This window comes from Embiotoca jacksoni, unplaced genomic scaffold (assembly GCF_022577435.1).
Source record: "Embiotoca jacksoni isolate LCO1_2020_lvr unplaced genomic scaffold, fEmbJac1.0.p SCAF_26, whole genome shotgun sequence".
NCBI classification, from domain to species: Eukaryota; Metazoa; Chordata; class Actinopteri; family Embiotocidae; genus Embiotoca; species Embiotoca jacksoni.
The window spans coordinates 6812944-6835739 of record NW_027185377.1 but is presented as its reverse complement, the minus strand read 5'-3'; the positions used below and the strand labels follow the sequence as shown (position 1 = coordinate 6835739).

The 22796-nt window shown below is 40.6% G+C and overlaps 1 protein-coding gene across 1 annotated transcript; it reads right to left on the bottom strand.

Moving 5' to 3' along the window:
- Window positions 1–1350: 1350 nt before the first annotated feature.
- LOC138204856 (poly(ADP-ribose) glycohydrolase-like) lies at window positions 1351–22606 on the bottom strand. Its single transcript, XM_069160414.1, has 17 exons — window positions 22002–22606; window positions 21839–21912; window positions 20986–21719; window positions 20210–20332; window positions 19911–19997; window positions 19414–19488; window positions 15596–15688; window positions 14390–14544; window positions 11947–12026; window positions 11777–11837; window positions 11562–11637; window positions 10253–10400; window positions 6339–6417; window positions 5710–5818; window positions 3825–3930; window positions 2548–2676; window positions 1351–2277 (listed from the first exon to the last, which is right to left on the bottom strand). The coding sequence occupies exons 1-17, from the start codon at window positions 22118–22120 to the stop codon at window positions 2102–2104; spliced, it is 2424 nt and encodes an 807-aa protein (XP_069016515.1). The 5' UTR covers window positions 22121–22606; the 3' UTR covers window positions 1351–2101.
- Window positions 22607–22796: the final 190 nt, after the last annotated feature.

The window sequence follows — 22796 nt, the reverse complement described above, 5'->3', positions numbered from 1 at the left end:
TGGCAATCCGGGGTGGGGAGGGAGGCGGGCGGGAAACACTACGATGTCGTAGCTACTGTGTGCGTGCATTCAGAAGAACATTTAAGCAGACGTGTAAAACGTAAAAATACTTTCCCGAGCAGCAAACGACTTTTCACGTGCAGTAATTGGTAAAGTAATTAAATTATATTTTGAACGATATACCTAATACAAGTAACAGATTGTCAGTAATATTAACAACATTGATTGTAAACTAAAACAGCAGAATTGCGAGTAGCACTCTGCTGAGTCTTATAAAGTTCAAAGTCCTCCCTACAGACTGCATTATTTATCTAGCTTTTCCTTTACAAAAACTGCACTACAGCGATCACGTTTAAAAGACTAAACACTGTGCATGTTCGTGACTTCATAACAGATGGCAGCCTAAAGGTCAGAAGCACACATGAGGCACAGGGATCAGTCCAGTAGGATACCCCTGGGTATCTATGGCGGATCCCCTTCGGGGGAGATGCCACCAAAGGCTTTAATTGAACTCAGCCGGCTACAAAGAGAGACCCCCCTACTTCGGGTTCTGATTCCATGAGGGCAGACAGCGCCAAGCCGAGAGACGCCTACACCTCATTCGTTCACTTACAGGCTCCCAGGAGGCAGCGAACAAAACTGATTTAGCATTCAACTAAAAATATTTAGTCAAAAAAAAAGTCATGACTGTTTTGATATTCTGCAAATGAACAGATAACAGCTCATTGGACTTGTAAGCAGATGATCACACAACGAGGAAAGTCACAAATGTATCAGTGAAAGTAATGTCTATTATTTACTAAAAGAGGCTGGAACCTCGTGAGGTTTTACTACTCTTTCTTTTAAAACATAACCTGGTTTAAATATGTTTAGCTCTACAATCTTATGATACAGCATCTTCAGCTTTTTAATATTGTGAATTCAGTATAATTTCATAGACAAACTTAAATTCAAATTGCCGAAGGTCTAACCTCCGAGACTTTTATGTCCAACAGACAGAGGATTTCACACAGGAGCCCCACTGCCCGACTTTCACATCTGACTGGGCCTTCTATGATCTACTCTTTACTTAATGAGGTGTCATGTACAGTTTATATAAGAGGTATGACCTTATTAAACTCTGAGTGAAAGGGTGAAGCACTAGCAAGGGAAGGATAAATGGCAAGGCTCTATAGAAAGTCATTTTCCCTTCATGGGACAAGAAGCTCTCATTCTGATTGTTCAGAGATGTTTTACTGACATTTGTGGATCCATTAAAATGACGGCTGCTGAATAAAATTTACACAATATTAGAAATTAGAATATAAAATTGACTTCAAACTGATTTTATTTGTCCAAAAAAACAAAATATCAGAAAAATGAACACTTTTTTATTCGAATGTGGTTATGTAACAATTAAGATAAAAACATAAAAAAAATAAAAATAAAAAAAAACATCAACATAAGCTTTTAAGTGCAACTGCATACAAACCAATCCACAAAAATATATTAAAAGTGCATTCAAAACCCATAACTGTAAGTAAATAAATGAAGAAGTTAAGAGATTATTTCTCAAAGAGGCAGGCTGCTCTTTAAATCAAACCACTTTTCTGAGACCGCTCTGAACTTTCCAAACACCATTCTTGTTATTCTTTTCCTTTAACTTGATTTCTGACAGCCAATTCAATTAGGCTGGATACGTGTGGGTGTAAAAAAAAAAAGGCAACATGACAAACAGAGAAGATGGATGGCAACCTTTGCTTCACCATTAAAATCACAATTGTGTCGCATTGGAGCTCAATCTATTGCCGTATTACCAGCTGCAGCAAAATGAACACAGTTTTGACTGCAGCGCCAGACAGGGTCATAACTAACCACCCTCTGCAGTTCAGCTGCTCTTGAGAACGATCTGCATACCAGATTTTCATTTTCGTCTGCCAAGTGTTTGAAACCACGTTTGGTATATTGTACTGCTATTGAAGAAATGTTGGTTGAAACAAAAAAAAAATCTAAATAAAAGAAAATAAAGCTGAGGGCAGACTGTTTTTGTTTTGTTTTTTTTATTAATGAAATGTTAGATTTTTCCGAAGATAAGTCACAGTGGCTAATCAGCCACTTGACCTTAATGGCAGTCTGTGGGTACGTGTTGTCTGGCCGAGCTCCTTTTGGAGTCATTGGGCGCCAGGGAGGAGCTGACCTGTTGGTTGATGAAGGAGTAGAGGCTGACGTCAGGGTGCCGACCGAGGCAGCTCTTGCACACCGAGCTGTAGTACCGCCCCAGGAGATCATACACCTCCCCTGTGACGGAGACAAGGAGGTTGTGTATAGTTCCTAGTCTCCACAGTGGACCGATATCCCAGCAAACAATATGTCAACAACGTTTCAGGATCAACAAATAGCCATTGAACTGTTTCATGAAATCGAATTATTTATATCATGAGAGAAAATATCATGTTGTTATTTCTTGCATCACATTCTTGGAAGTGCAGTCGAAAAAGTCCACACACACACACACAAAAAAAAGAAGGTATAAACAATTTCATATGAACTAGAAGCTGTTCACCTTACCAACACTGATGTTCTCCCGAGTTAGGAAAGAGTGCATTTTGTGGACATCTGTCATGAGCTCGCTGTCACCAAAGGTGAAATACGCAACATCTCGGCCCGCCTCAGCAGCTGCCAGCATCTGGAGCAGAGCTGGAGGAAAAGAAGGCTGTGTTAAACCTCAACAGTGAGAGTGACACAAAATGTGTTTTCGTGGAGTACATGGACTGACTTCTGGTTTTTAATAAATGGCATAAGAGTTTGAAAATACAATAAAGGAAACTAAATAAGCTAAAAACAATATGAGCATCTCCTTTTCCAGGACTTTCCACATTTTCAGTGTCATGCTTGGAAAAAAAAAAAGAGAAGTCACCCTGTAGCTGATGTTTCCATTTAGACCTGAGCGACACCAGCCTCAGTTGCCAGTACAGTGAGAGGTAAGTAATCTGGCGGGGGGGAATAGGTCTCACCCCCACTGAGAACCCTGGATTAGTTACAAAGGGAGGCCAGGTCTGGCCCCGGAGAGCTGTGAATATTTTAAGAGACTGGAAATATGTCTGCTGATTAATGAAGGTTGGGACAAGTTAATGAGCAAAACTGAGTCAACATTTTCAGAATAGGGCTAAGCTGAATATCTCTACATTTCAGCAGTTTCTCTCCTCCTCTTCGTTTCAACTGCTTTCTTCCCAAAAAAAAATCATCAGGCAATGAAAAAAATAGGTGGTGATCTGAGGCCACAGAAGGTAAACCCAGGCGGGGAATAACACCTGACTTGCAGAGCTCTTCCCCGGAGGCATGTCATTAAGCAGACAATAGAGGATTTGTGCCTACAGAGAGCTGTGCCTTGCCATAGCTAATTAATAAATATGTATGGGGTGGACGTATGTATTCAGGAAGCATCAGGGGCTCGAAGTCAGATAAGACAGCAGGAAGCAGAGCTACGATTGCAAGTGGTTAGCAAAAATTCTCTCGAATCTCCCCCCGCAGTGGCAGTGATACAACGCACAGACAGAAAGCTGGAACAGATTGATGGACTCAAGCAGGCGATCAATTTCACTATTAATGAAACATATTAACTTTGTCATTTGATCAATAGGCGGAAGGAGACGACTCGGCTTTAAGTAAATGAACGCACTCCCAGAAGACGAATGGATGCCCCCATTGATCTGCTGGAGCTTTTCAATCTAAACTGTATTCCGTTATACCGAGGAAGAGAGGCCAATTAGACTAACAAGTGCGCATAAAGGATTTCCTTTTCTCCGTGCGCCCAGCTGACGGCCACTTTACATCAGTGCTTTTACCTTTGAGACGCGCGTCACCTCCGAACACTCCGCAGCCCCAGTTCCCCGTCGCCACTGCAGCGAGGTTTTGGCTTTGTTCCTCGGGGCGAGCAAAGCCACAGTAAGCCTACATAAAGAGAGAGTCAAGACAAGATCAAAGGCAGCAAGTCAGAAAAGTAAATGTAAAACAAAGAAAAAGACTATTTCGACAAGTGTTTCGTAACAGACACTTAAGTACATTGTAAACATTTGTCGAGTCTGAAATCCCACTAGTCCGTACACAGTAAATACTTCATAGTTTACGCTACAGTGAGATGTACCTTGAGCTTCTGGACACCTGTGAACCATCAACCGTTATGCAGTGTCACGCAAATGTTATTCAGAGTAAAAAAATTGTGAGTGAAGTATTCATTTTGAATCCTCACAATGAGTAAATTGTGAATAAACCAGGTTTTCTTCCAGTTAAAATGATATGAAGTGATCAGCCAAAATGCTGCCAGGCCATTCATTTGAGAACAGAAGGACATTTGTCGTAATGTGAAAGAATCTGGAATCGGAACTAGCGTCAGACATCAGGATCGCCCTCTTGTTCCTGACCACAGGTATGTTTTATAAGATTCACGTCAACAGAAGGTCTCCGTACTCTCAAATGTAAAAGGAATGTAGACAGCAACAAAGCAATTGGATTTTCCTGCAGGCCTGCGCTTTGTACATCATTCGATGCATGAACAAATCAGGGTTTGCTGGCCTGGCTGATCGTACATTTATTTACATCGTGCCTTTGTGCAGTTAAGGTGAAATTGATGTGGGTTTAACATTGAACTAAACCGCTCTTCATGAGAGGAAAAAGGTTAAAAGAGCTTTTGACATGTCAGGTGTGATGTAAGTCACGTGAAAAATCATTTCTAAAAGCAGGACATGTTAAACGAAAGATCTGAAGAGGCTCTGGTCATTCATTTTCACACTGGAAATGAAGTGCAGAGTGAAAATGAATTGTAAGTGCCCATCCTTCCCTTGACCGATCATAAATTCTTCCTGTGAAAGGGCAGATATGACAGATAGCTGAAAAATATTCGAAACAGGATTGATCTCCGTGTTGGTGTATTTTTCACAGCCTTGTCAGAGCTGTCAAACTCCTCCATGCTTTCTGACGGCCGGCTCGACAACATCAACGTCTTGATTTTCTATTATGAATAGACATGACAGCTCTGGGAAAATTGCACATATGAAAGGAACCCTGTTTAAAAAAAAAAATAACTAAATCATGATGTAAATTTAATAGCTGTGATTAATTGCCCTGAGGTCAATTATGTTCATTAAAATTAATTCTGGGCCTAAAGGACAGTGTAATGAATAGGATTATGCTTATTGTCTATAAATACAACAAGTACGTCAGTACGTAATACATGCAGATGAAACAAACATAATTCATATTTACCATGAGAAAAGTAAACATGAATCAATATAATACTGGCTAAGAGTTTGGATGAGACTGTTTTCCCATTAGCGATCAAATGGATTGACACACAAGCCATTAAATCTGTGCAAAACAAACATGGAGTAAAAGGACAAAGTTAAAAATGACATCACGGCATCCATAAACTATTAAGGAGACATGACAATGGGAGATGGAAGAATAACATCAAAGAGCAATTGTAAAGTGCCCTCACAGTTCCGCTAAATGACACATACTGCTCTTTATTTGTCTAAAAGACAAAAAAAAAATTAAAATATCACTGACAGCAGCATTCACCATAGAGTGACGTTTAGTTTTTCGTTATTTTGGTTTAAACCAAAATGTTTTGAGGACATGCAGAGCAAAGAAACAGCAACACAAGAGAAAGAAACAGGACCAGTGAAAGAAAGCGAGCGGGAAATAGAGAGTAAATGAAAAGTAAAAGATGACCTTGTTTAGTTCTCGGTTGATTTTCTCCAGGTGAAACTGTTCCAGAAAGCTCCTCAAGTGCAGCGCATCAATGGCCACAATCTCAGTGCATCTTCTCTGCCAGTCATCACTGCAAATAATCATACATTCATAAAATGAATTAAGGGCAAGTTTTCTTCAAAAAAGATTTACAGGGCTTGAACAGTTTCAGTTGTAACCGACTGCCACAATGAAATGCTAACAGGCAGACGCTCAGCAAGTATGATGTTTATCTTTATTGGGTCATAAACCAAAGAACGGGAAAAATAAAATTTGGACCTGATGATGGCACTAGGCAAAGGTCAGCAGACAGCTGAGGTCATTACAATTTATCCTGAGGGAGATGAAAATCTGTACTAAATGTCTTCGTTATCCATCCAGTACTGGAGAGCCTAAAAAACTAAAATGGTACCCTAAGATATAAATCAGAAGAAAAAGTCACGCGACCATCAAAGTCTGTAAGAGTCATCCTCTGGGACCATGAATGTCTGCGCAAAAAGGCAATCCATCTAACAATAAAGACAATATATTTAAAACAGAACTACATGGTTGTAACGAAGGAGCCAAATACATCTGTTGTTTAAAAAATGTTATGTACGCGCCATAAATACCTTGGAGTTGTGTCCTGGTGGATGCCAGTCCACTCGTAGGTCTGTGAATAGCCTGTGTATTTACTGTACTGCTGCGTTCCTGAAAACAAAACAAGGACATCTGTCACATGTCATTGCAAAGCAGGCAGCAACATATGATCGATCAGAAATGAAGACAACTTCCAGATGTATTCATTAGATGTAGCTGAAAGACAAGTAAGATTACACCGTGCTACTCAGCACATCAATTCTGAGGCAATTTATGTGGAATGAAAAAAAAAAAAAAAAACAAGAAGCAAAGAAGAACAAGATTACAAACTCTGACACGACTGCCGTTGAGATACATCTAGTGGTGGATAAAATACTGTAAACTAACAAAACATACTTCTGTAGCAAAGAACTCTTTAAATATATTTTAGAATGTATCCATATTGACAAACTAAATAAGCAAAAAAATACAAAAAAGAAATCCTCCAAAGCGGGTCATTTAGATAAACAGAGAATCTATCACACATTTATTGTAATAACAAACACTTGTCAGTGTAATTCGCCCCAACGTGATCGAATGAAACGGGAGCAGCTGTCTCCCGAAGAGAGGAAGGTCAAGTTGTTACCCGCCTTTGAAACGCCGTGAGGAGCAGCGACTGACCGCCAGCTCACAGGGGAACACTCAACGCCCGTTAACGGGGAGCGGAGGGCGGGGGAGCCCACGGCAGAGTTAAACAAATGAGGCCACAAATTAACTTCCCATTCATTAGCACTCATTAGTACCTGGCTGTCGAGAGCACTTGCAGAGATGCTTCATGCTGCAAAGTGAATAAACCAAGTGATTAGTGGTGGAGCCTCGGTCAGCAGGTATTAGGAGGTGCACATGTGGTGGTGGTGGTGGTGGTGGTGTGGGGGGGGGGATTCTCTCGAGTGCACTCCTCTTGACAGACAGTTCACTACTAATCAGACAGCCTTCCTTTTTCTTTTTTCTTTTTTGAGTCATAAGCAAATTACTGCCTGTATAAGACGCTGAAGTACCTAATTAAGTTCACGACTATGCTGTTAAAACAAAAAGAGACGCAGACTATATTCTGGGTCAAAAGGTAATTTAACATTGCGATCTAAGAGTATACTGAGGCGATGGCGGTGTTCACATACACACACCTTAACTTGCACCCACAGGGAGCTAAGTGGATATTTGCGTTTACATTAAATACAAAGCTCTTATTCTAAGTTTTGGACAAAAAAAACAAACAAGATAATTCTATTTTTAAAATATTCCAGTGATGCCAGAAATTAGATATAAAAATGCAAAGCATGATCACAATAAGCTAACACTACTGCCTTCAAATTAGATGACATTGTGTTAACTATGAACAGACTTGACCTTTACTGGTTCTCCCAAAATATCAAACTCTATGATCTGCCATTCTTTGCATTTGAAAGGAACGTTCTCCAGGAACAAAATTAAGCTTTTGATTTTTATGCAACCCTTTTGTCATTTAAAATGTATTTGTAGTGGGGAAACCGGTCCATCTTGGCGAAGGAAAGATGTGTCTGGTTATTAGGAATGATTTCTAAATACCAAACAGGTTGCATAAAAATCAGCAGGTATGATTCACAATGCTCTGAAGGTTGTTTCATTCATGTGTAAATGAATCAAAAACAAAGTGACTGGTATTTGTGGGAGACCGGATACTGAAAGGTCAGTAGCGCATCTCATTGTCATGTCAAGGCAAAACTGGGTAAGTGAAGAAGTTTCACTACTTTGAAAACATGTCGCAAGGGACCTAAATCATACTTAAGTGGGCAACGTAACAACCTTCTGGGAAAATGTTACACAATCCCTGGAAACGATTATTGGCTACTTTTCATTGTGAACAAGTTTTTTTGAATTATACTGCTAAAAGAACCTAGTCCGAACACAAAGACACGTAAAATACAGAGAGACTGATTGGAGGGACGCAGAGCAGAAAGAGACGTGGACGCAAACGTTTTTAGACACATTACCGAAACAACAATAACAGTGCAGGCTTCCATTATTTAATACTGTGGAGGACGTATGATTTAACCTATATTTTATTTTGTCCAGTTTATCCTCTAGATCCTCCTATATTTTGAAGCTAAACGGTATCCTTCCATTGATCACATTTCACCTTGTGTACATTTTCATTGGTTGGAAAAAAAACAATAAAAGTTCCAGTTTTACAACTACATTATTTTCAACAACTGTATGTGAACAAACAAGAACAACACCATTTTCCATCTTAAAAAAGAAAAATAATGAAGTGTAGCTGCCTTCAATAAGAATAACATAGAAATGATACCGATACATGATAATGTTTGTGTAAGCTAACCACTAGTTTTACTGGACGCTGTTTTCAAACATACGCACAGTCCAGCAGATTTTCCCTGCGCCACTGTCTCCTGCTTGCGTCATGCATGCAGCATATTTTCTTGTCAGCACTCATCAATGAATCGTATGACTTCCCCTTGATGCTATTTATACTTTTGACCGCCCCAATGGCAGCCGGATATCTAGCAATCAAGGAAAATTCAATTAGGCCGGGGCACTTTTGCAAATTTCAGTGCAGAGGTAAGATCCATTAGCTTCCGTACTGTATGCCAAAACGTATCACCGGGGGAATATGATTTACCAAACGCCCACAATGCAGCCAAGGCTCGGATTATTACAACCGGGGGACAAGAGATGCAGGCAGGGTTTAATAAAGATGATGGAATGGAGAAGTCCATTAGTGGAGCAGGTCTTGGGCAGGTCTTCCAGCTATAATTAATTCTGGGGCCCAGTAATAAAGTTAAGTGGCGTAAGTGGAGGCGCGGGAGCGATGGCCGGCGAGAAGTCTGAAGGTGACTCTGCCAAAGTGACGAGCTCTTATGCTGCCGTACGATTGGCGATTGGGAGGGCGGCGTCTGCGACGCGTCACTTCCTGTTCAACCCACTTGTTATGCAATGTTTAAAGCAGTTCGTCTATTTTTGGGTGACGGGCATTTTCCTTGTAGATATGAGGAATGTTGTGGATCTACATCAATTAAGATATACAAATTTGATATCTGCAATAAGGAAATAAATTGACAACAAATAAGGACTGCAAAACGCTGCTGAAACACCTGTCTCACCAGTGACAACTCTTTCTAAATCTATCTCGGTCTATCTACTCCATGACGGCTAGAACATCTATCCAGACATCTCGTATTTATTAAGAGCTCACTGGATTTTTTTTTTTTTTTTTAAGCTGTTAGTTTTCCAGGACGCCATCTGTAATATTTACACACTAATTTATATATCTTTATTGTTGCAGAATGAGTTGGATTTGCTTTGTTTTGACAAGCAACTACTATATGACACTGGTTGTCGAACCTCTTCATCAAACGCAATCAAGCAGCAGCAACAACAGTGTAGACGAACCGTGTTAGACAGATACAAAAAAAAATAAAAATAAAGAAGCGACACAGAGAGAAGCCATCAGCCTCCTGCTGGGACTCCGTAAGTCTAACTCTTGTTACTGGTTCTACTGGTCTGTCCCAGGCTTGTTTGTTGCAAACACTCGACTCTGAAGTACAGCCAGCAGGAATTACTCAACAGGAAGACCCAGCAGTGCAATCAGGACATCCTAGTCTCCAACTCCCCACTCTACCCTTTACAGCCAATCAAAAGGAAACATGTGACAAGGAGGGATACAAAAAAAAAAAACACCTGGGCAATTGCCACAAACATCCTTCAGCCTCTTGCCGAGTCAGAATGGGGTAAATTGAGGCGGTGCAGTGTGTGCTCCGTGCTGTGTGAGGGACCAGGAATGAAGACATGGTTTCTTCGGTCAAATTGCAGGATAAGCGTGAGAAAGGACTCAATTGTTAATAATTGAATATTAGAATTCCTACGGTGGAAATGATTGTTTAACAAGATGAGGTAGTTCGTTTTCACTGACCTGTGATTATCAGACATTCGTTATGATCCAGGGCTTCGGTGAAGAGACGAGAAACAATCAGCTCCGGGTTAATAAGAAAACGGATTTCCTCTTGGACGAGACCAGAACTTGTGACCCCTCCTCCCACAAACCGATTGGCAAAATCCACCTGCAAATTAAGACAGATGGTTGATGAAGAAAAAATTATGGAATATCCATGCCCTTTGCAGCATCTGCTGATTTTGTAATGCACATATTCTTATAAAACAACCATATCAAAGTAACAACTTTACCTCAGACCGGGAAATGTACGGCTTCCTACAGCAGGAGGAAAACACCTCGTGAAATGTTCTCTGCCCTTTTTATTTTTTTGTGACAGAATCCCTGACAAGCTGATTGTTAAAGTGGCCTGAGGTGACAACCCCCCTCCCCCCCACGTCAAAAAGAGCTCTCCCCAGGAGCAGCACTTAAGTGTGTAGCTCCCAGTAGCAAATATCAAATCAAGAGAGTAGTCCTGCAGTCCAAAGTAAACATCTTCCTCCAGTCATAACATACCGCTAAATAGATTTTCTTTTTTGTTCTTTTTTTATTTCAGTCTGTTTATGATTCAAAGGAAAATACACATCTGATCGTTTGAGCTCACGAGAGACGTGAAAATTGATTGTTATAGTCAGAAAGCAGCCATGTGGAACATATAATGTTACAATTTCAGGACTGACGGTTGTTGCTTATTGGCCTGGAGACAGCCCCGAACAAACGCCCTCACAACCCCAGTATGAAGCTGCAGAGGGCTGAGCAGCAGTCTGAGGGCCGATCTCCCCAAACTGGTCACTCAACTCTGGGACAGCACGAGCCAGCCTCCAAAGTCTGCTTTGACAAGCTGTCAGCAACCTCCCCACCACCCCCACCCCAGCAGAGCATCCATCAATCCGAGCTGCGGCGCGCCCCGGAGCTGGTCATGTGTGCACATCAGCTGTCAGTTTGTGGCAACTGGAGGCAAACAAAAGGTGAAAGCCAGAGCGGGCCGTCCTGACAGTCTACAGGAAGCACGGCCGACACCGAGAGCAGAGGAGGCTCAGAGGCCTCGACCCCAGTCCCAGCACACACTCCCTCCGACGTGTCACAGGCTCCCTCAAAGGCCTTTTCAGCAGTAGTAAGCATTCTGGGTGGAAGACTCCAGAACGAGGGGGCTCAGTGACTGACTACAACAGAGGGGGGAAAGGACCAAGCACAGGAAGGAAACAGCTCCTTTGAGCAAAAGAAAAGCATTCTACAAATGAAAGTCCCTCTATGAGCAATAAGGGTGGACTTCTCCTCCAATTTGTCCTACCTGAAGCATCCCATAACCGTCATCCTCGATGGTCCCCTTGCAGGTAATGTGGAGCTTTGTGAGCAGAGTCTGTGAGCTGAAGCACAAACATTGTTTTCCAGTTATCGACTCATGGATCTTTACTTGCTTCCAAACAGCCCAATAGATTAGCAGATTGCAGCTTCTTCTACTAAAGTAATAATATTTTTTTCAATTATAGAATCAAAATACGACACCTTTTCCAATTTGGTGGTTTATCCAACCTTTTCCTGGTGAATGTTACGAGTCCAGTGGGCACTGAAACACACAAAAGGTGAATGTTACATATGTCTGTTCTGTATTTTACTCTACAAAAACAATATCGCATCACTGCTCGGTCTTAATTAAATCAAACCTGACCACCTACTTTGCTCAGTGACATTCTCAAAATAGCACATCAGGGTTTTCAGCTTCTCAATCTTCTTTGAAGAGGATCCCTCAAACAGCCTGAAGGAGAAGGAAGATGATGGATTTCATGAAATAATTCTTGAAAACATATGGCATATTATGCGCCTTTCATAAAAATGAAAAGCTTACTTTTGGCATCCCAGCCAACCACCAACTTTCACAGTCACAAAAAAACTACAGCCAGGACCAGGGAAAATTGCTCTCTGTATAACCGGTGTTGTAGAGACACACGACCTCCATTTTAGCCATGTGAGTTCAGTCATGCTTTAACTTTTGAGATGAATTAGTTCATCTCTCACTCAGCTTCCTTTTAAGCCACTGGCCGATTAGGAGCTCCTTCGCTGTTACGACAACGGAGTCGCCCCAGGCTGGCCATCACAGAGCAACACTCATGTGACACTTCACAGCACTCACACAAAAAAAGGAAGAGAGAGGGAAACCGGGCTCCCTCTTTGGGGATACATTAAGAAGCCCCGCGTCCCATTTAAGCAACAGAGTCCTCAGGAGGCAAGGGGTCAATCCCCCTGGACTGTAACACACATACAGTACTCGCACACAAAGCTGCTAGCAGCGAGGTGCAGTGGACGGCTTTGAATGCACTTTGAGCATTAAGCCCACCATCTGCCTCTCAAGCAAACTCTGTAAAGGACCCCACAGCCCCGCCTCGCATGCCATGATAAAAAGAGAGAAATTTCATGTGAGGGAAATGAAATAATGCCAAAGCTTGATGCACTGAGAGCCCTTCAGGGGCTGAGAAACTCATTCATCGAAGTCAACCCCAGCGTTCATTTTTCTTCTTTTTTTTTTTGTCAGTGTGGCCGCTAGAAACAATCATGCCTCGTGTAGTCCTCAGGGAAAACGTCTTTGACATAAGCTGGTCACTAGTGAGAGCAGCCTTTTAGTAACAACTCGCAATATGGTCTTTGGGGAAAAGAGAATTAATACACAATTATATAACATCAATATACCTCCTACAGATGTGCAGAAAGATATGATGTAACTTCAAAAAAAGGGTATATATGCGACTACACTTGGTGTAACAGCTGGGTGTCTGCATCATCAGCACAAGCAAACATACAAATAGATAAAGAAACAGGAAAAATTTGTCGTGAAACTCTGATTTAACTGCATTTTTTGGTAAAATAATAATGTCTGCGGGGGAATACTTTGAATGACAGAGCGCTTCTTCAAATGAACCAAAAGAAGAAAGAAAAAAAACAGTCTTAATAGTCGCTTTTATCTCGATGCAAATAAGAAGTCTGCACTAAGATAATGAAAGATATTCACAGATAAAATGCTTTGTTTCTATTTTTTATACCCTGTGAGCATTCTCATGAAATAAAAATGGGAAAAAAATAAGTTTTTTTTTAGCAGGAGGGAAAGAAGATAATCCTGTTTCTTCGCTCAAATCACAACATTAACGTGAATGAAATGCTGATGCGATTGAACTCTTTTAATGCCTTCTGCAAAACAGCCACTGGCCTTCGCTGTTGTCAAAAGCAGCCATCTGAGTCAATGTTAATCCAATTTCCTCTTCCATTTAGGTAATTACAGTGTGATGCCAGCAGAGATGGGGGACATGACTGAACAGTGATCTGCAGACTGATTTGACATTACACCACTCTAACAATCTCGACAGCGAAGGTTTGCATGGATGAAGAAAATACCCCGTGGTTTGTCATATTCAGTGCTTTTAAAAGGGAAAAGTACGTGGCTCAAACTACACATAAAGACAGGTATTTATCATTCTGGTGAAACTTGGAAGTACTAGAGAAAGATATAATTATAGCAGATCGTGTCCTAAATCAACATAATCAATGGATGTAAAATATATTAAGAAAGTAGGAGGGGAGACAGGGATGTTTAACAAGAGTCAAAGCACCAGTTGGTTCAGAAAATCAATCCAGTCAAGGTTTTTGTCAAAAGGGTTGACTCCCACATGAACCTTCTCTTCAGCGTCTCCTTTACGGTCTGTACCCGTCTTGTAATTTATACTTTTTCACTGAGCCCTTAAAAGAGTGAAAATCTCAGCCTCCCGTTCAAATTCAAAATGGATATAAAGAAATATAACTTGTCAGTTTGCCTTTTTCTGCGCAAGCTATACAAATAAATACCTGTTTTTTGATGACGTAATGCACCACTGTTGTCAGTAACTTATTCTGTATCCCTACAAATAAACGGAAACATCTGGTTCTGGCAGGTCGAGCAGCGTTAAGACCGTCAAAGTCTTTATGTCGTGCCAATTTTACAGTCCGGCCAGAAGATAAAAATGATGAGTGAGAAAAAGCATATACATTAGTGCCCCCTCATGGAAATGAAGCTAGTTGTCACGGCAGCATCATTTACAAGCAGATTATGTAACTTCAAACACCACGAGTCAACAGGAAACATCCCTATCGGACCTGAAAAAGTTGATGTCTGGGTAGTTGCAGTACTCGGTCCTCCTTGAGTTCCGTCTTGGGAAGGTGCAGAAGAAGGCGTTAGCGAGCAGACATGACACCTGCTCCTGAGACATGGTGATGGAGTGGTTCATGCCTCTCTTGAGGAGGGGTATCGGCTTGAGGAGGAACCGAGGGGGAAAACAAAGGAAGGTCAAAATCATTTGTTCAGTCAATCTAGCCAACAAGACATTGAAGTATGGCGCACATAAATGCATTTACTCTGCGCTTCTTGAAGCAGTCATTGTACGTAATTACAATCAACGTCCGTTCACGCTCGTTCACATGCGACATACTCCCAGTAGAAGGTTATGGGGTTTATAAATAAACAGTGCATTTGTTTAAGAAATGCTGTCATGACAATGCAGTGAGCTTGTCACGTTAAGATTATAGGCAATCAGCTACGTGTTGTATAGTCAAAACATTTGACAACCAATTTAGGAACAACATAGAGATAATGGCTGCTTTCCCAAACCGTTCAGTTTCCTTCCGTATTAAACTTCAAATCTCTCTACCTCAAACACTGATCCCAGTTTTTGACCACAAACAGTATTCTCAACAGTGCGGATTTTTCGATGGACAACTTTCTATCCATTAAAAAAATAGATTCATCTGGCGTGTTTGAAAAATGACTAGCTACAAAGACAGCAACAGGAAACAGATTTAAACTCTTGCAATGCAAAACATAAGAAAACTTTGTCTGCTACTCGCGTGTAAACCTGATGTTTAATTTTGTGGACTGTTTGTCACATGCCTCCATGAATTATCACAAATCTATTATATTTTTACTTGTTTGGGCCACACTGGGTGTTAAATTAATTAAACTAGAAATTAAATTAACACAGATGTGAAATTGAAATTAGATGATTGGCTGCATGGCCAAATGAATGCACAAAAACCTTTTTAACGAGGCTCCCCCCACCCCACCCCGTAAACACACATTGCTCGTCATCATTCACGTGTTAAATAGCCTAAATAGCCAGATGACCAAAATGACTATAAAACATCTGACAAATGACCATCAATGGCTGCGTGCCCTGACCTCACCGTTTTTACAAGCATTTCACAAGATTATTTGTCATGTCGCGACCTTTGGGTTCAACCTGCCGCGGTGATCTACTGTGTCACACACCAGTGAGTCGGTGTCCATTGGTTAGTGATGGGTGTTACCTTGGTGCAGAGCTCAGATGCTCTCAGTGCTAATTGCACCATTTCTGGCAGCACAGAGTCAAACAGATGTTGAGCAGCATCCGGCTTCAGGACCTTGGAGAGAGCGAGAGATCTGTTTATGTTTGTTGTTTTGCCACAAAACTCAGCTGTGACATTATTAGCAGTTTGGGCTGATGAGTTCCAGACAAACAGATAAAATGAACAACTCCGACCCGTGTCAAAATCTTGTTACTTTAGGTACAATTTTACAGAGAAACAAGTTATGCTAAAATGTCAGCAATACAGAACATTAAAGGGCCGTCCAACCTGCAATACTGTGCATTCAGATGTAAAACAGCCAGCGACAACTGATAATGTGTATATATTGTATGACTTCATGTATGTATGACTTCATATTCGGCATTTAAAAAAGGATTCTGAAAGATATGGCTTCATATCATTAAAATACATTTAGATGGACAGTTCATCTATAATTAAAAAAAAAAAAGCACCCCAAACAATATTAAAGTAACACACCCACCATCCATGGCTCCACTGCACCTATGAATCTTATGGATAGCGGATGTTGTACACAACCCGTATTTACACACATATTGGCTTACAAAATGTCAGACTGATCAATCACAGAGCAATTTCATCAAGGTTGTACAGCCATGCCAACTGATTAAACAGTGTTCCTGGAAGGGATGCAAATGACCAAGTGTTTGAAATGGAAAGGACGGTGTGTTCTCAGGACAAGGAGCCCTGACTGGTAATTTAGCCGAGGACATTTATATTATGGAAAAGGAGGCCTGACTAAACACTGTCATAAGTAATGACCTGGCTGACATCATAAACTGCTCCTATGGGCGTAATAAATGAAGGCAGTTGACAGGGAGAGACAGTGGATATAGCTGAGGTAGTATAAGCCGAGCTCTTTAAATCAGCAGGGGACAGCGCATCAAATCAGTCGAACTAACTCTCTGTGTGACTTGATACAGGTCTGTACATCACAGCGAACTGACAAAGCAATCAAGCAACATGTAGGGCTGCGGCCAGTGAGAAACCAGAGCTCCCATACATATCTAAAACAACACCTCTCACTCCGGTTCCTATTCCCCACAGGTCTAAGCAATGAAGCATTCTGCCTGTGACACGTGACCATGTAAAAAATAACACCCTCGTGCACTCATAACTGTAAATACAGCACTGGTTCGGCTGGTAAAAGAGGAATAAGCAAAACTGATGCTGTCCGTCAACATCTATTCAGTTATTCATAAGGAATGGGTGCCGAGATGAATATTCAATGAAGTTGCCTGGCCCGTCACTCCATGCCATTCGTGTTTACTTTTGTCTGACACTCAAAATCATTCTGTTACAATCTGGCATGGGGCCAGGGCAGACGTAGGAAAGTGCAAAACGGGGTACATTCGTTGCATTGTTTGCTTTCTCCCATTTTAATTAGAAAGCCATTCAAATTTTCAAAATTTTAGCTTCCTCTGCAATTGTTTTCTTTTTAATTAAACATGTTAACAAAAACCAACATAGATTTATTTCTATCAATATGTTACAGATACTGTACATGAAGCCTTCAGCATATTAACAAATAAGAACAGATTTGTGACTCAAGCCAGGCCTGAGTAAATTCTGAAAAGGACAGAGGCAATAAACGTTTGTTACGAGATGCTGCGCCTGTGTGTGTCAGCTCTGCAATAACACAGAGCGTAAATAAAGCAAATGTATTTCGTGTGAGCCACAGTGACATTTATGTGTCTCTAAAAAGTTACCTGCACGTGTCTACTGCCCAATTATACCCCTTTTCAGTTTCACTATTTTACAGTCAAATACGCAGACAGTCAAGTTAGAGAACTGCCAATCATCAGTGATGCTGACATCCCATCTTCACTTTAATCAACAAAACAGTCAGAGATTGAATGTTTGATGTCATTATCTGCAGTACATATGGCACCTCACTTCTAAACCAACTCTATTTTAATATATTTGATGGTGCTGGATATTTTCCAGCATGACATCAACAATTTTTTTTTTTTTAGCAATTTCAGCAGATGTGAACCAATCCAAATCCTGCTGAAACAACAAATCTTACCCTTTGGCTAAAGCCTCTTAACATGTTAAATTTTTGTCTAATACAATTTATTTTATACATAAATCACATACACAATGCATTTAATAGTATAGGGCTGGAGTAAAGCCTTCTCTGGGGTGTAATGTCAGCCATTTTCATTTCTGACAAGTTACTAAATGTGACCTTTTGTCAAAAGATTGAATTATTTCTCTCGACTCACAGTTTGCCTCTGAAGGGCTGCAACATTCTCCCCCACTGTGGAAAGCATTACTGTTCCTCAGCTAAATGACAGGAACACATCTGGCATATTGACATTCATGAAGAAAGCCTTACATGTAGTCTTTCAGGTGAAATATTAAAACATGTAGCTGATATATTCCAGATGACGCTACGTTGTACAGGGTGAGTGAGCGCTCCCTTACCACAAGGAAAATAGAGCCTATTACTTGTCTAGTCTTATAGGCTCAGAGCTTCTTCTATCAAACACTCATGTCACAACACGGCCATCTCTCCAAATGGAATATTCCCATCCCCTTCCCGAGCCAGACAGTAGCACAGCCCTCTCTGATTCTCTACACAGGATGACGCAGTGCACATTCAGACAACAGACGATAGATGGTCTCCAAATAAGGCCGGAGGAGACACTAACAACTCTGAGCAAAGACCAGTGAACCAACAGTATCATGATGCAACTCAAGACTTATTTTTGTCTTTGCCTGTAAATAAAATTGCCTACCTTGGAACAGAAACAAAATAGCCTTGAAACATGTAAAAAAAATGAACCGCATTCTATTATTGCTATATTTATAAGCAAATCTTGTGAATGTATTTATGTAATGCTGCATAAACAAGGTGTGTACATGCACATAATCAAGTCACAAGTACAGATAGAGAATTATCCAATTATAATCTTTTGTGTCTTTATTAAAACACACCCACTGATTAAACACTCACAGTGCTTTTGGAAAAGGGAAGTCAACATTTAGATTTAACTAGAAAGCCAAAAGTCCACTACTCTATAATGTGTAAATCTGCAATCGCAACCACTATATACGTCTGGATATATTTACAGTTGTGGCAATGTTACAAATGTACCGGTTCTGGTTCTCCCCACTGAAACCACTGTCCCCAAATGGCTGCTCCATAACGACTGTTTGCTGTATTAAGTTTAAGCTTGTCAATGTGGACTGTTCCAGGGAGTTATTGTATTGAATGGCCTATGTTTTTTTTTACTACTGAACTGTACCACCATCTGCTGGATTTTAAGATGTATGACATCTCGCAATGTTAATGACGGGAAAATAACTCATGGATCCGCCAGGTGATTCGACGACAAAATGCACGGGTTCTTCCTTGGCTCATGCTACAACCTTCCACCATGTTTCATGAAAATCTGACTTTTCTGCGATCGTTGGCAATGACATTATGTGAAATCGTGAAGTAGTAGACGAACAAATTATAACGTTTGATGAAGCAAAAATGGCTGTATAGTGGTGGTCATTACTTTTGGATACGGAGCTATTAAGTTATTGGGCCTACCTAATGCTATTGATTCACAATGCCATTTCATGTAATACTGTTTGTACGCCGGACTAATGAGAAACACCAACACTAGTTTGCAATGCCTTGTTTGGCAATTAAGTGTCATGATTGGACGGTTGATGTTTGCCTTAATATTGTCCTGCATGCAGATGAGCAGAAATGTTGCAGATGTCAGAGGATTAGCAGTTTACTAATGAAACACATTGTTTACCTCAGTGCAGTACGAATGCAATGCTGTGAAGTCCCACTTCTTGGCCTGTGAGGCACTGTATTTCAATACTGCTTTCTGTAACGTAAAAAGCAAAAAATATATAAAAGTGAAAAACTAAATTAATCTGAATAATTATTTTGAATCACAATTATTACTGTATGTGTGCATTACAACAAAAAAACTATCAAAACATCTAAATTCTGAGATTGTGCGCTTTTCAGTTTGTGGGCTCATGATGCCATCTTATGGCAAAGTCTGGTAACAACAACTACAGTGTTGTCGAGCCCCAGGCCACTCCAAAATGTGCTTTGGTTGTTCCATCTCTTTCTGGATGTTAGACTTCACTTTTTCTAATTATTGTCTGACAAAGTAACTTTTTGCATGGGAAACACACAAAATTCTCATTCAAAGCAGAATAAATGTTTCCTTTCTTCAAACATGTCTAAAAATGGACACATTAGATGTTGCCAATAAAAGTACAAAGATGTGAAACTTGCCTTCAACTCAAGTGGACTTGTAAATGTTGTATTTAATGTCTCCTTGATCAGCTCCCACCGACTCTTATTCTGCAGTTCTTGTTTTTCCTGTGAAAGGACACATTTTGTCACGTCTCTGCAGAGTGAATTCAGTTCACCTTTTAATAAGCATAAAATGATACCGGGTGTTGTTCGGCCCATTTCTTGCAATTTTGCATCATTGCACACACATGCTATTTATTTAACTTTCTAACACAATCCCTGACTACAAGTTTTTATTATAGTGACAATGACGGGTCTATAAACACCAGAAGCATTACCTCGTCTTGTACAGGAAACAAGTTCCTGCTGGAACAGGGCATCTTGACATGGATGTCATCCCAGGTATCCTTAAACTGTTTGGGGTACGGATCAGGAACTTTACCTTTCTGAAGACGGTCTGTCTGTCAGTGGAAACGAAAATAAAGGACATTAGCAAATGCAAAGCCTGCAAACCCAACAGGGTTAGTATGTGTCAGAAAATTGAAGAATAATTGATTAAAGATGATGTGGCTGTATGTTAATATGTTAACTTTGCATACATGGTCATTCTAAAAGATGTCATGTAACATCTTTTCATTAAAAAACTACTGAAATAATGTAAGAGACATCATATTGCACTGTTCGATGTTTTAAAGGTTTATGTTTCAGGTGCTAAGTCACAGAAACACCTACATTCAAAGTCATCATTTTTATTCTTTATATAAATCATCACGATGTTCTTCTGGTATTAAAATACTGAATGATGATAAAATACTTCTGTACAGCAATCCTAATAATTTGGATATAAAAGACTTTTGTATTTAGAGTCCAGTGATACAACTCAATAGTTACATAAATATAAATGAGTCACTAAGTTAAAACAATAGTTCATCAGACCAGCAACTGAATAAAAGAAAAACCTTCAAATCATATGCGCATTTGACCTAATCTACACTTAACACCATATAACAATCTTTTTGTAGCCAATTCATTTTTACAAAATGATGAACTGTTGACTGGAATACACATTTGTGCTGTGCTTTGTACAACAAAACAAACAAAGAACTGCTCATACCCTTATCATCACAGTGTGACGGGCAGGAACATCCTTCAGAGGAAGAAGTGGTTTACCACATTCTGGCATCCTCCTCAGCTCACTGATTGGCACCCCGAGCCATTTGCGAGCGGTAGAGGAAGGTTCCTTGTCTGCATCTTCTTTTCCTTGAGACGCATCTGACCTGTCCCGCCGTCTCGCAGGTAAACCTGGAGATGAGATCCCGGGGAAGAAGTCTGTTATTTTGTTCCCGTGTTTGACAGAGTCCTCCGAGCACGTCTCCATGTCTTGTTTTTCCACTCTGCCATCATTTTGAGACAGTGTCTTCTTGAGACCACTCTGTGCAGAACCTTGGGAAGCTGGTGACACAGGACAGTCTTGATCCACGTCTGGTGGTGTCAAAGGTTGAGTTTCGTCATCCGTGTCGGAGACGGAATGTTTTTCAGCAGTTCTGCAGTCGAGCGACTGACCCGAGGTGCTTTGCAAGCCATCCTCACCCGTCATTTCTACATCCTCTTCGGTTTGGCGCTCTTCGGCTGTTCTTGGTTTTTTTGAGGGCTTAACCAGCCATCGATCAAGAGTACTATTGAACCCGTGTTGCTGGCTGGGGCCGATTCTTTGAAGGGAAGCTTTCATCTTCACGCCTCTTGAACCACCCGCTCCAGTCTTTAACCGTATATCCATCCTTGTTTTGTTTTCTCTTCTGTTTTGATCTGCAGTCTCATCACCTGCACTCCGAGCGCATGCAGATGGGCCTGCAAAAAATATAAAACAAATCGTTTTAGTGAGGGGTACACTTAAATAGAACCAAAAAAAAAAAAAAAAAGGCGTTTGTCATATACTACTGACAGAAAAAAAAAAAAAAGTAATCTACTCGGTGATGTTGGGGCACTAGTTTGAGTCTTCAGTCGCTTTGCTAAAGGTTCCAAATCTGTCAGCGCGGTCATTCTGCAAAAGAAGAAGACAACACATAAGACATGTCCACATATAATACGAGACACAATCCAAATGTGAAAATACACCGCACACGTGCTCACAATACAACTTGAGCCGACACCACGAGCGAGGGGTTGTTTGGTGGTTTTGTCCAGACTTGATTCCTCGGCAGTCCTTTGTTCAGAAAGTGAGCGTATCTTAAAACACGACACGTAGCCATGCAGGACACAATCTAGTCCAACAGAGCACCATTCAGCGCTTCGGTTATCAGACACCAGTGTTGTGTCGCTTTTTTGACTAGTTTGGAAACAAATCAAATGAACACGCGTTCGCCCAAGTACTTCATAACAAGGAAACAACTTGTTTGCGTTGTATATTATACAACCCGTTGTTTTAAATTGTAGTTTGCTCGCTTGTCAACGAAAGGTTGTTATAAACTGTCTCGCTAAAAAAAAAAAAAACGACTCAAATCAGCCTAAGCTTGTTTGTTTTTGTTTTTTTTTAGCTTTAATGCTAACTAGCATTTTGGACTACGTTGGCTTGTTAACAACCGAAAGTGACACACACACACGAGCCAGTATTACGCAGTGTGACAGCTTTCTGCTTGAAGCGATTCGACGCATACTACAAGATAATTTTGTTAGTCGTGTGTTATTGTTAAAACGCACAGCCGTACTTTGAACCGATCACCATCGCCTAGATGACGAGCACTTCCGCGAGCAGAGTGACGTAATATCACTGAAATAACGCGATATCTCCGTTTTCCCGTAGGGTGTATATAAAACGATATAAAAGCAGCAAGGAATTATCATTGGCGTAAATATGCAGAAATTCCGACATGGAAACTATTGAGAAAAAAAACAACCTCTGTGTAATTGTAGACTTAAAGAGGCTTT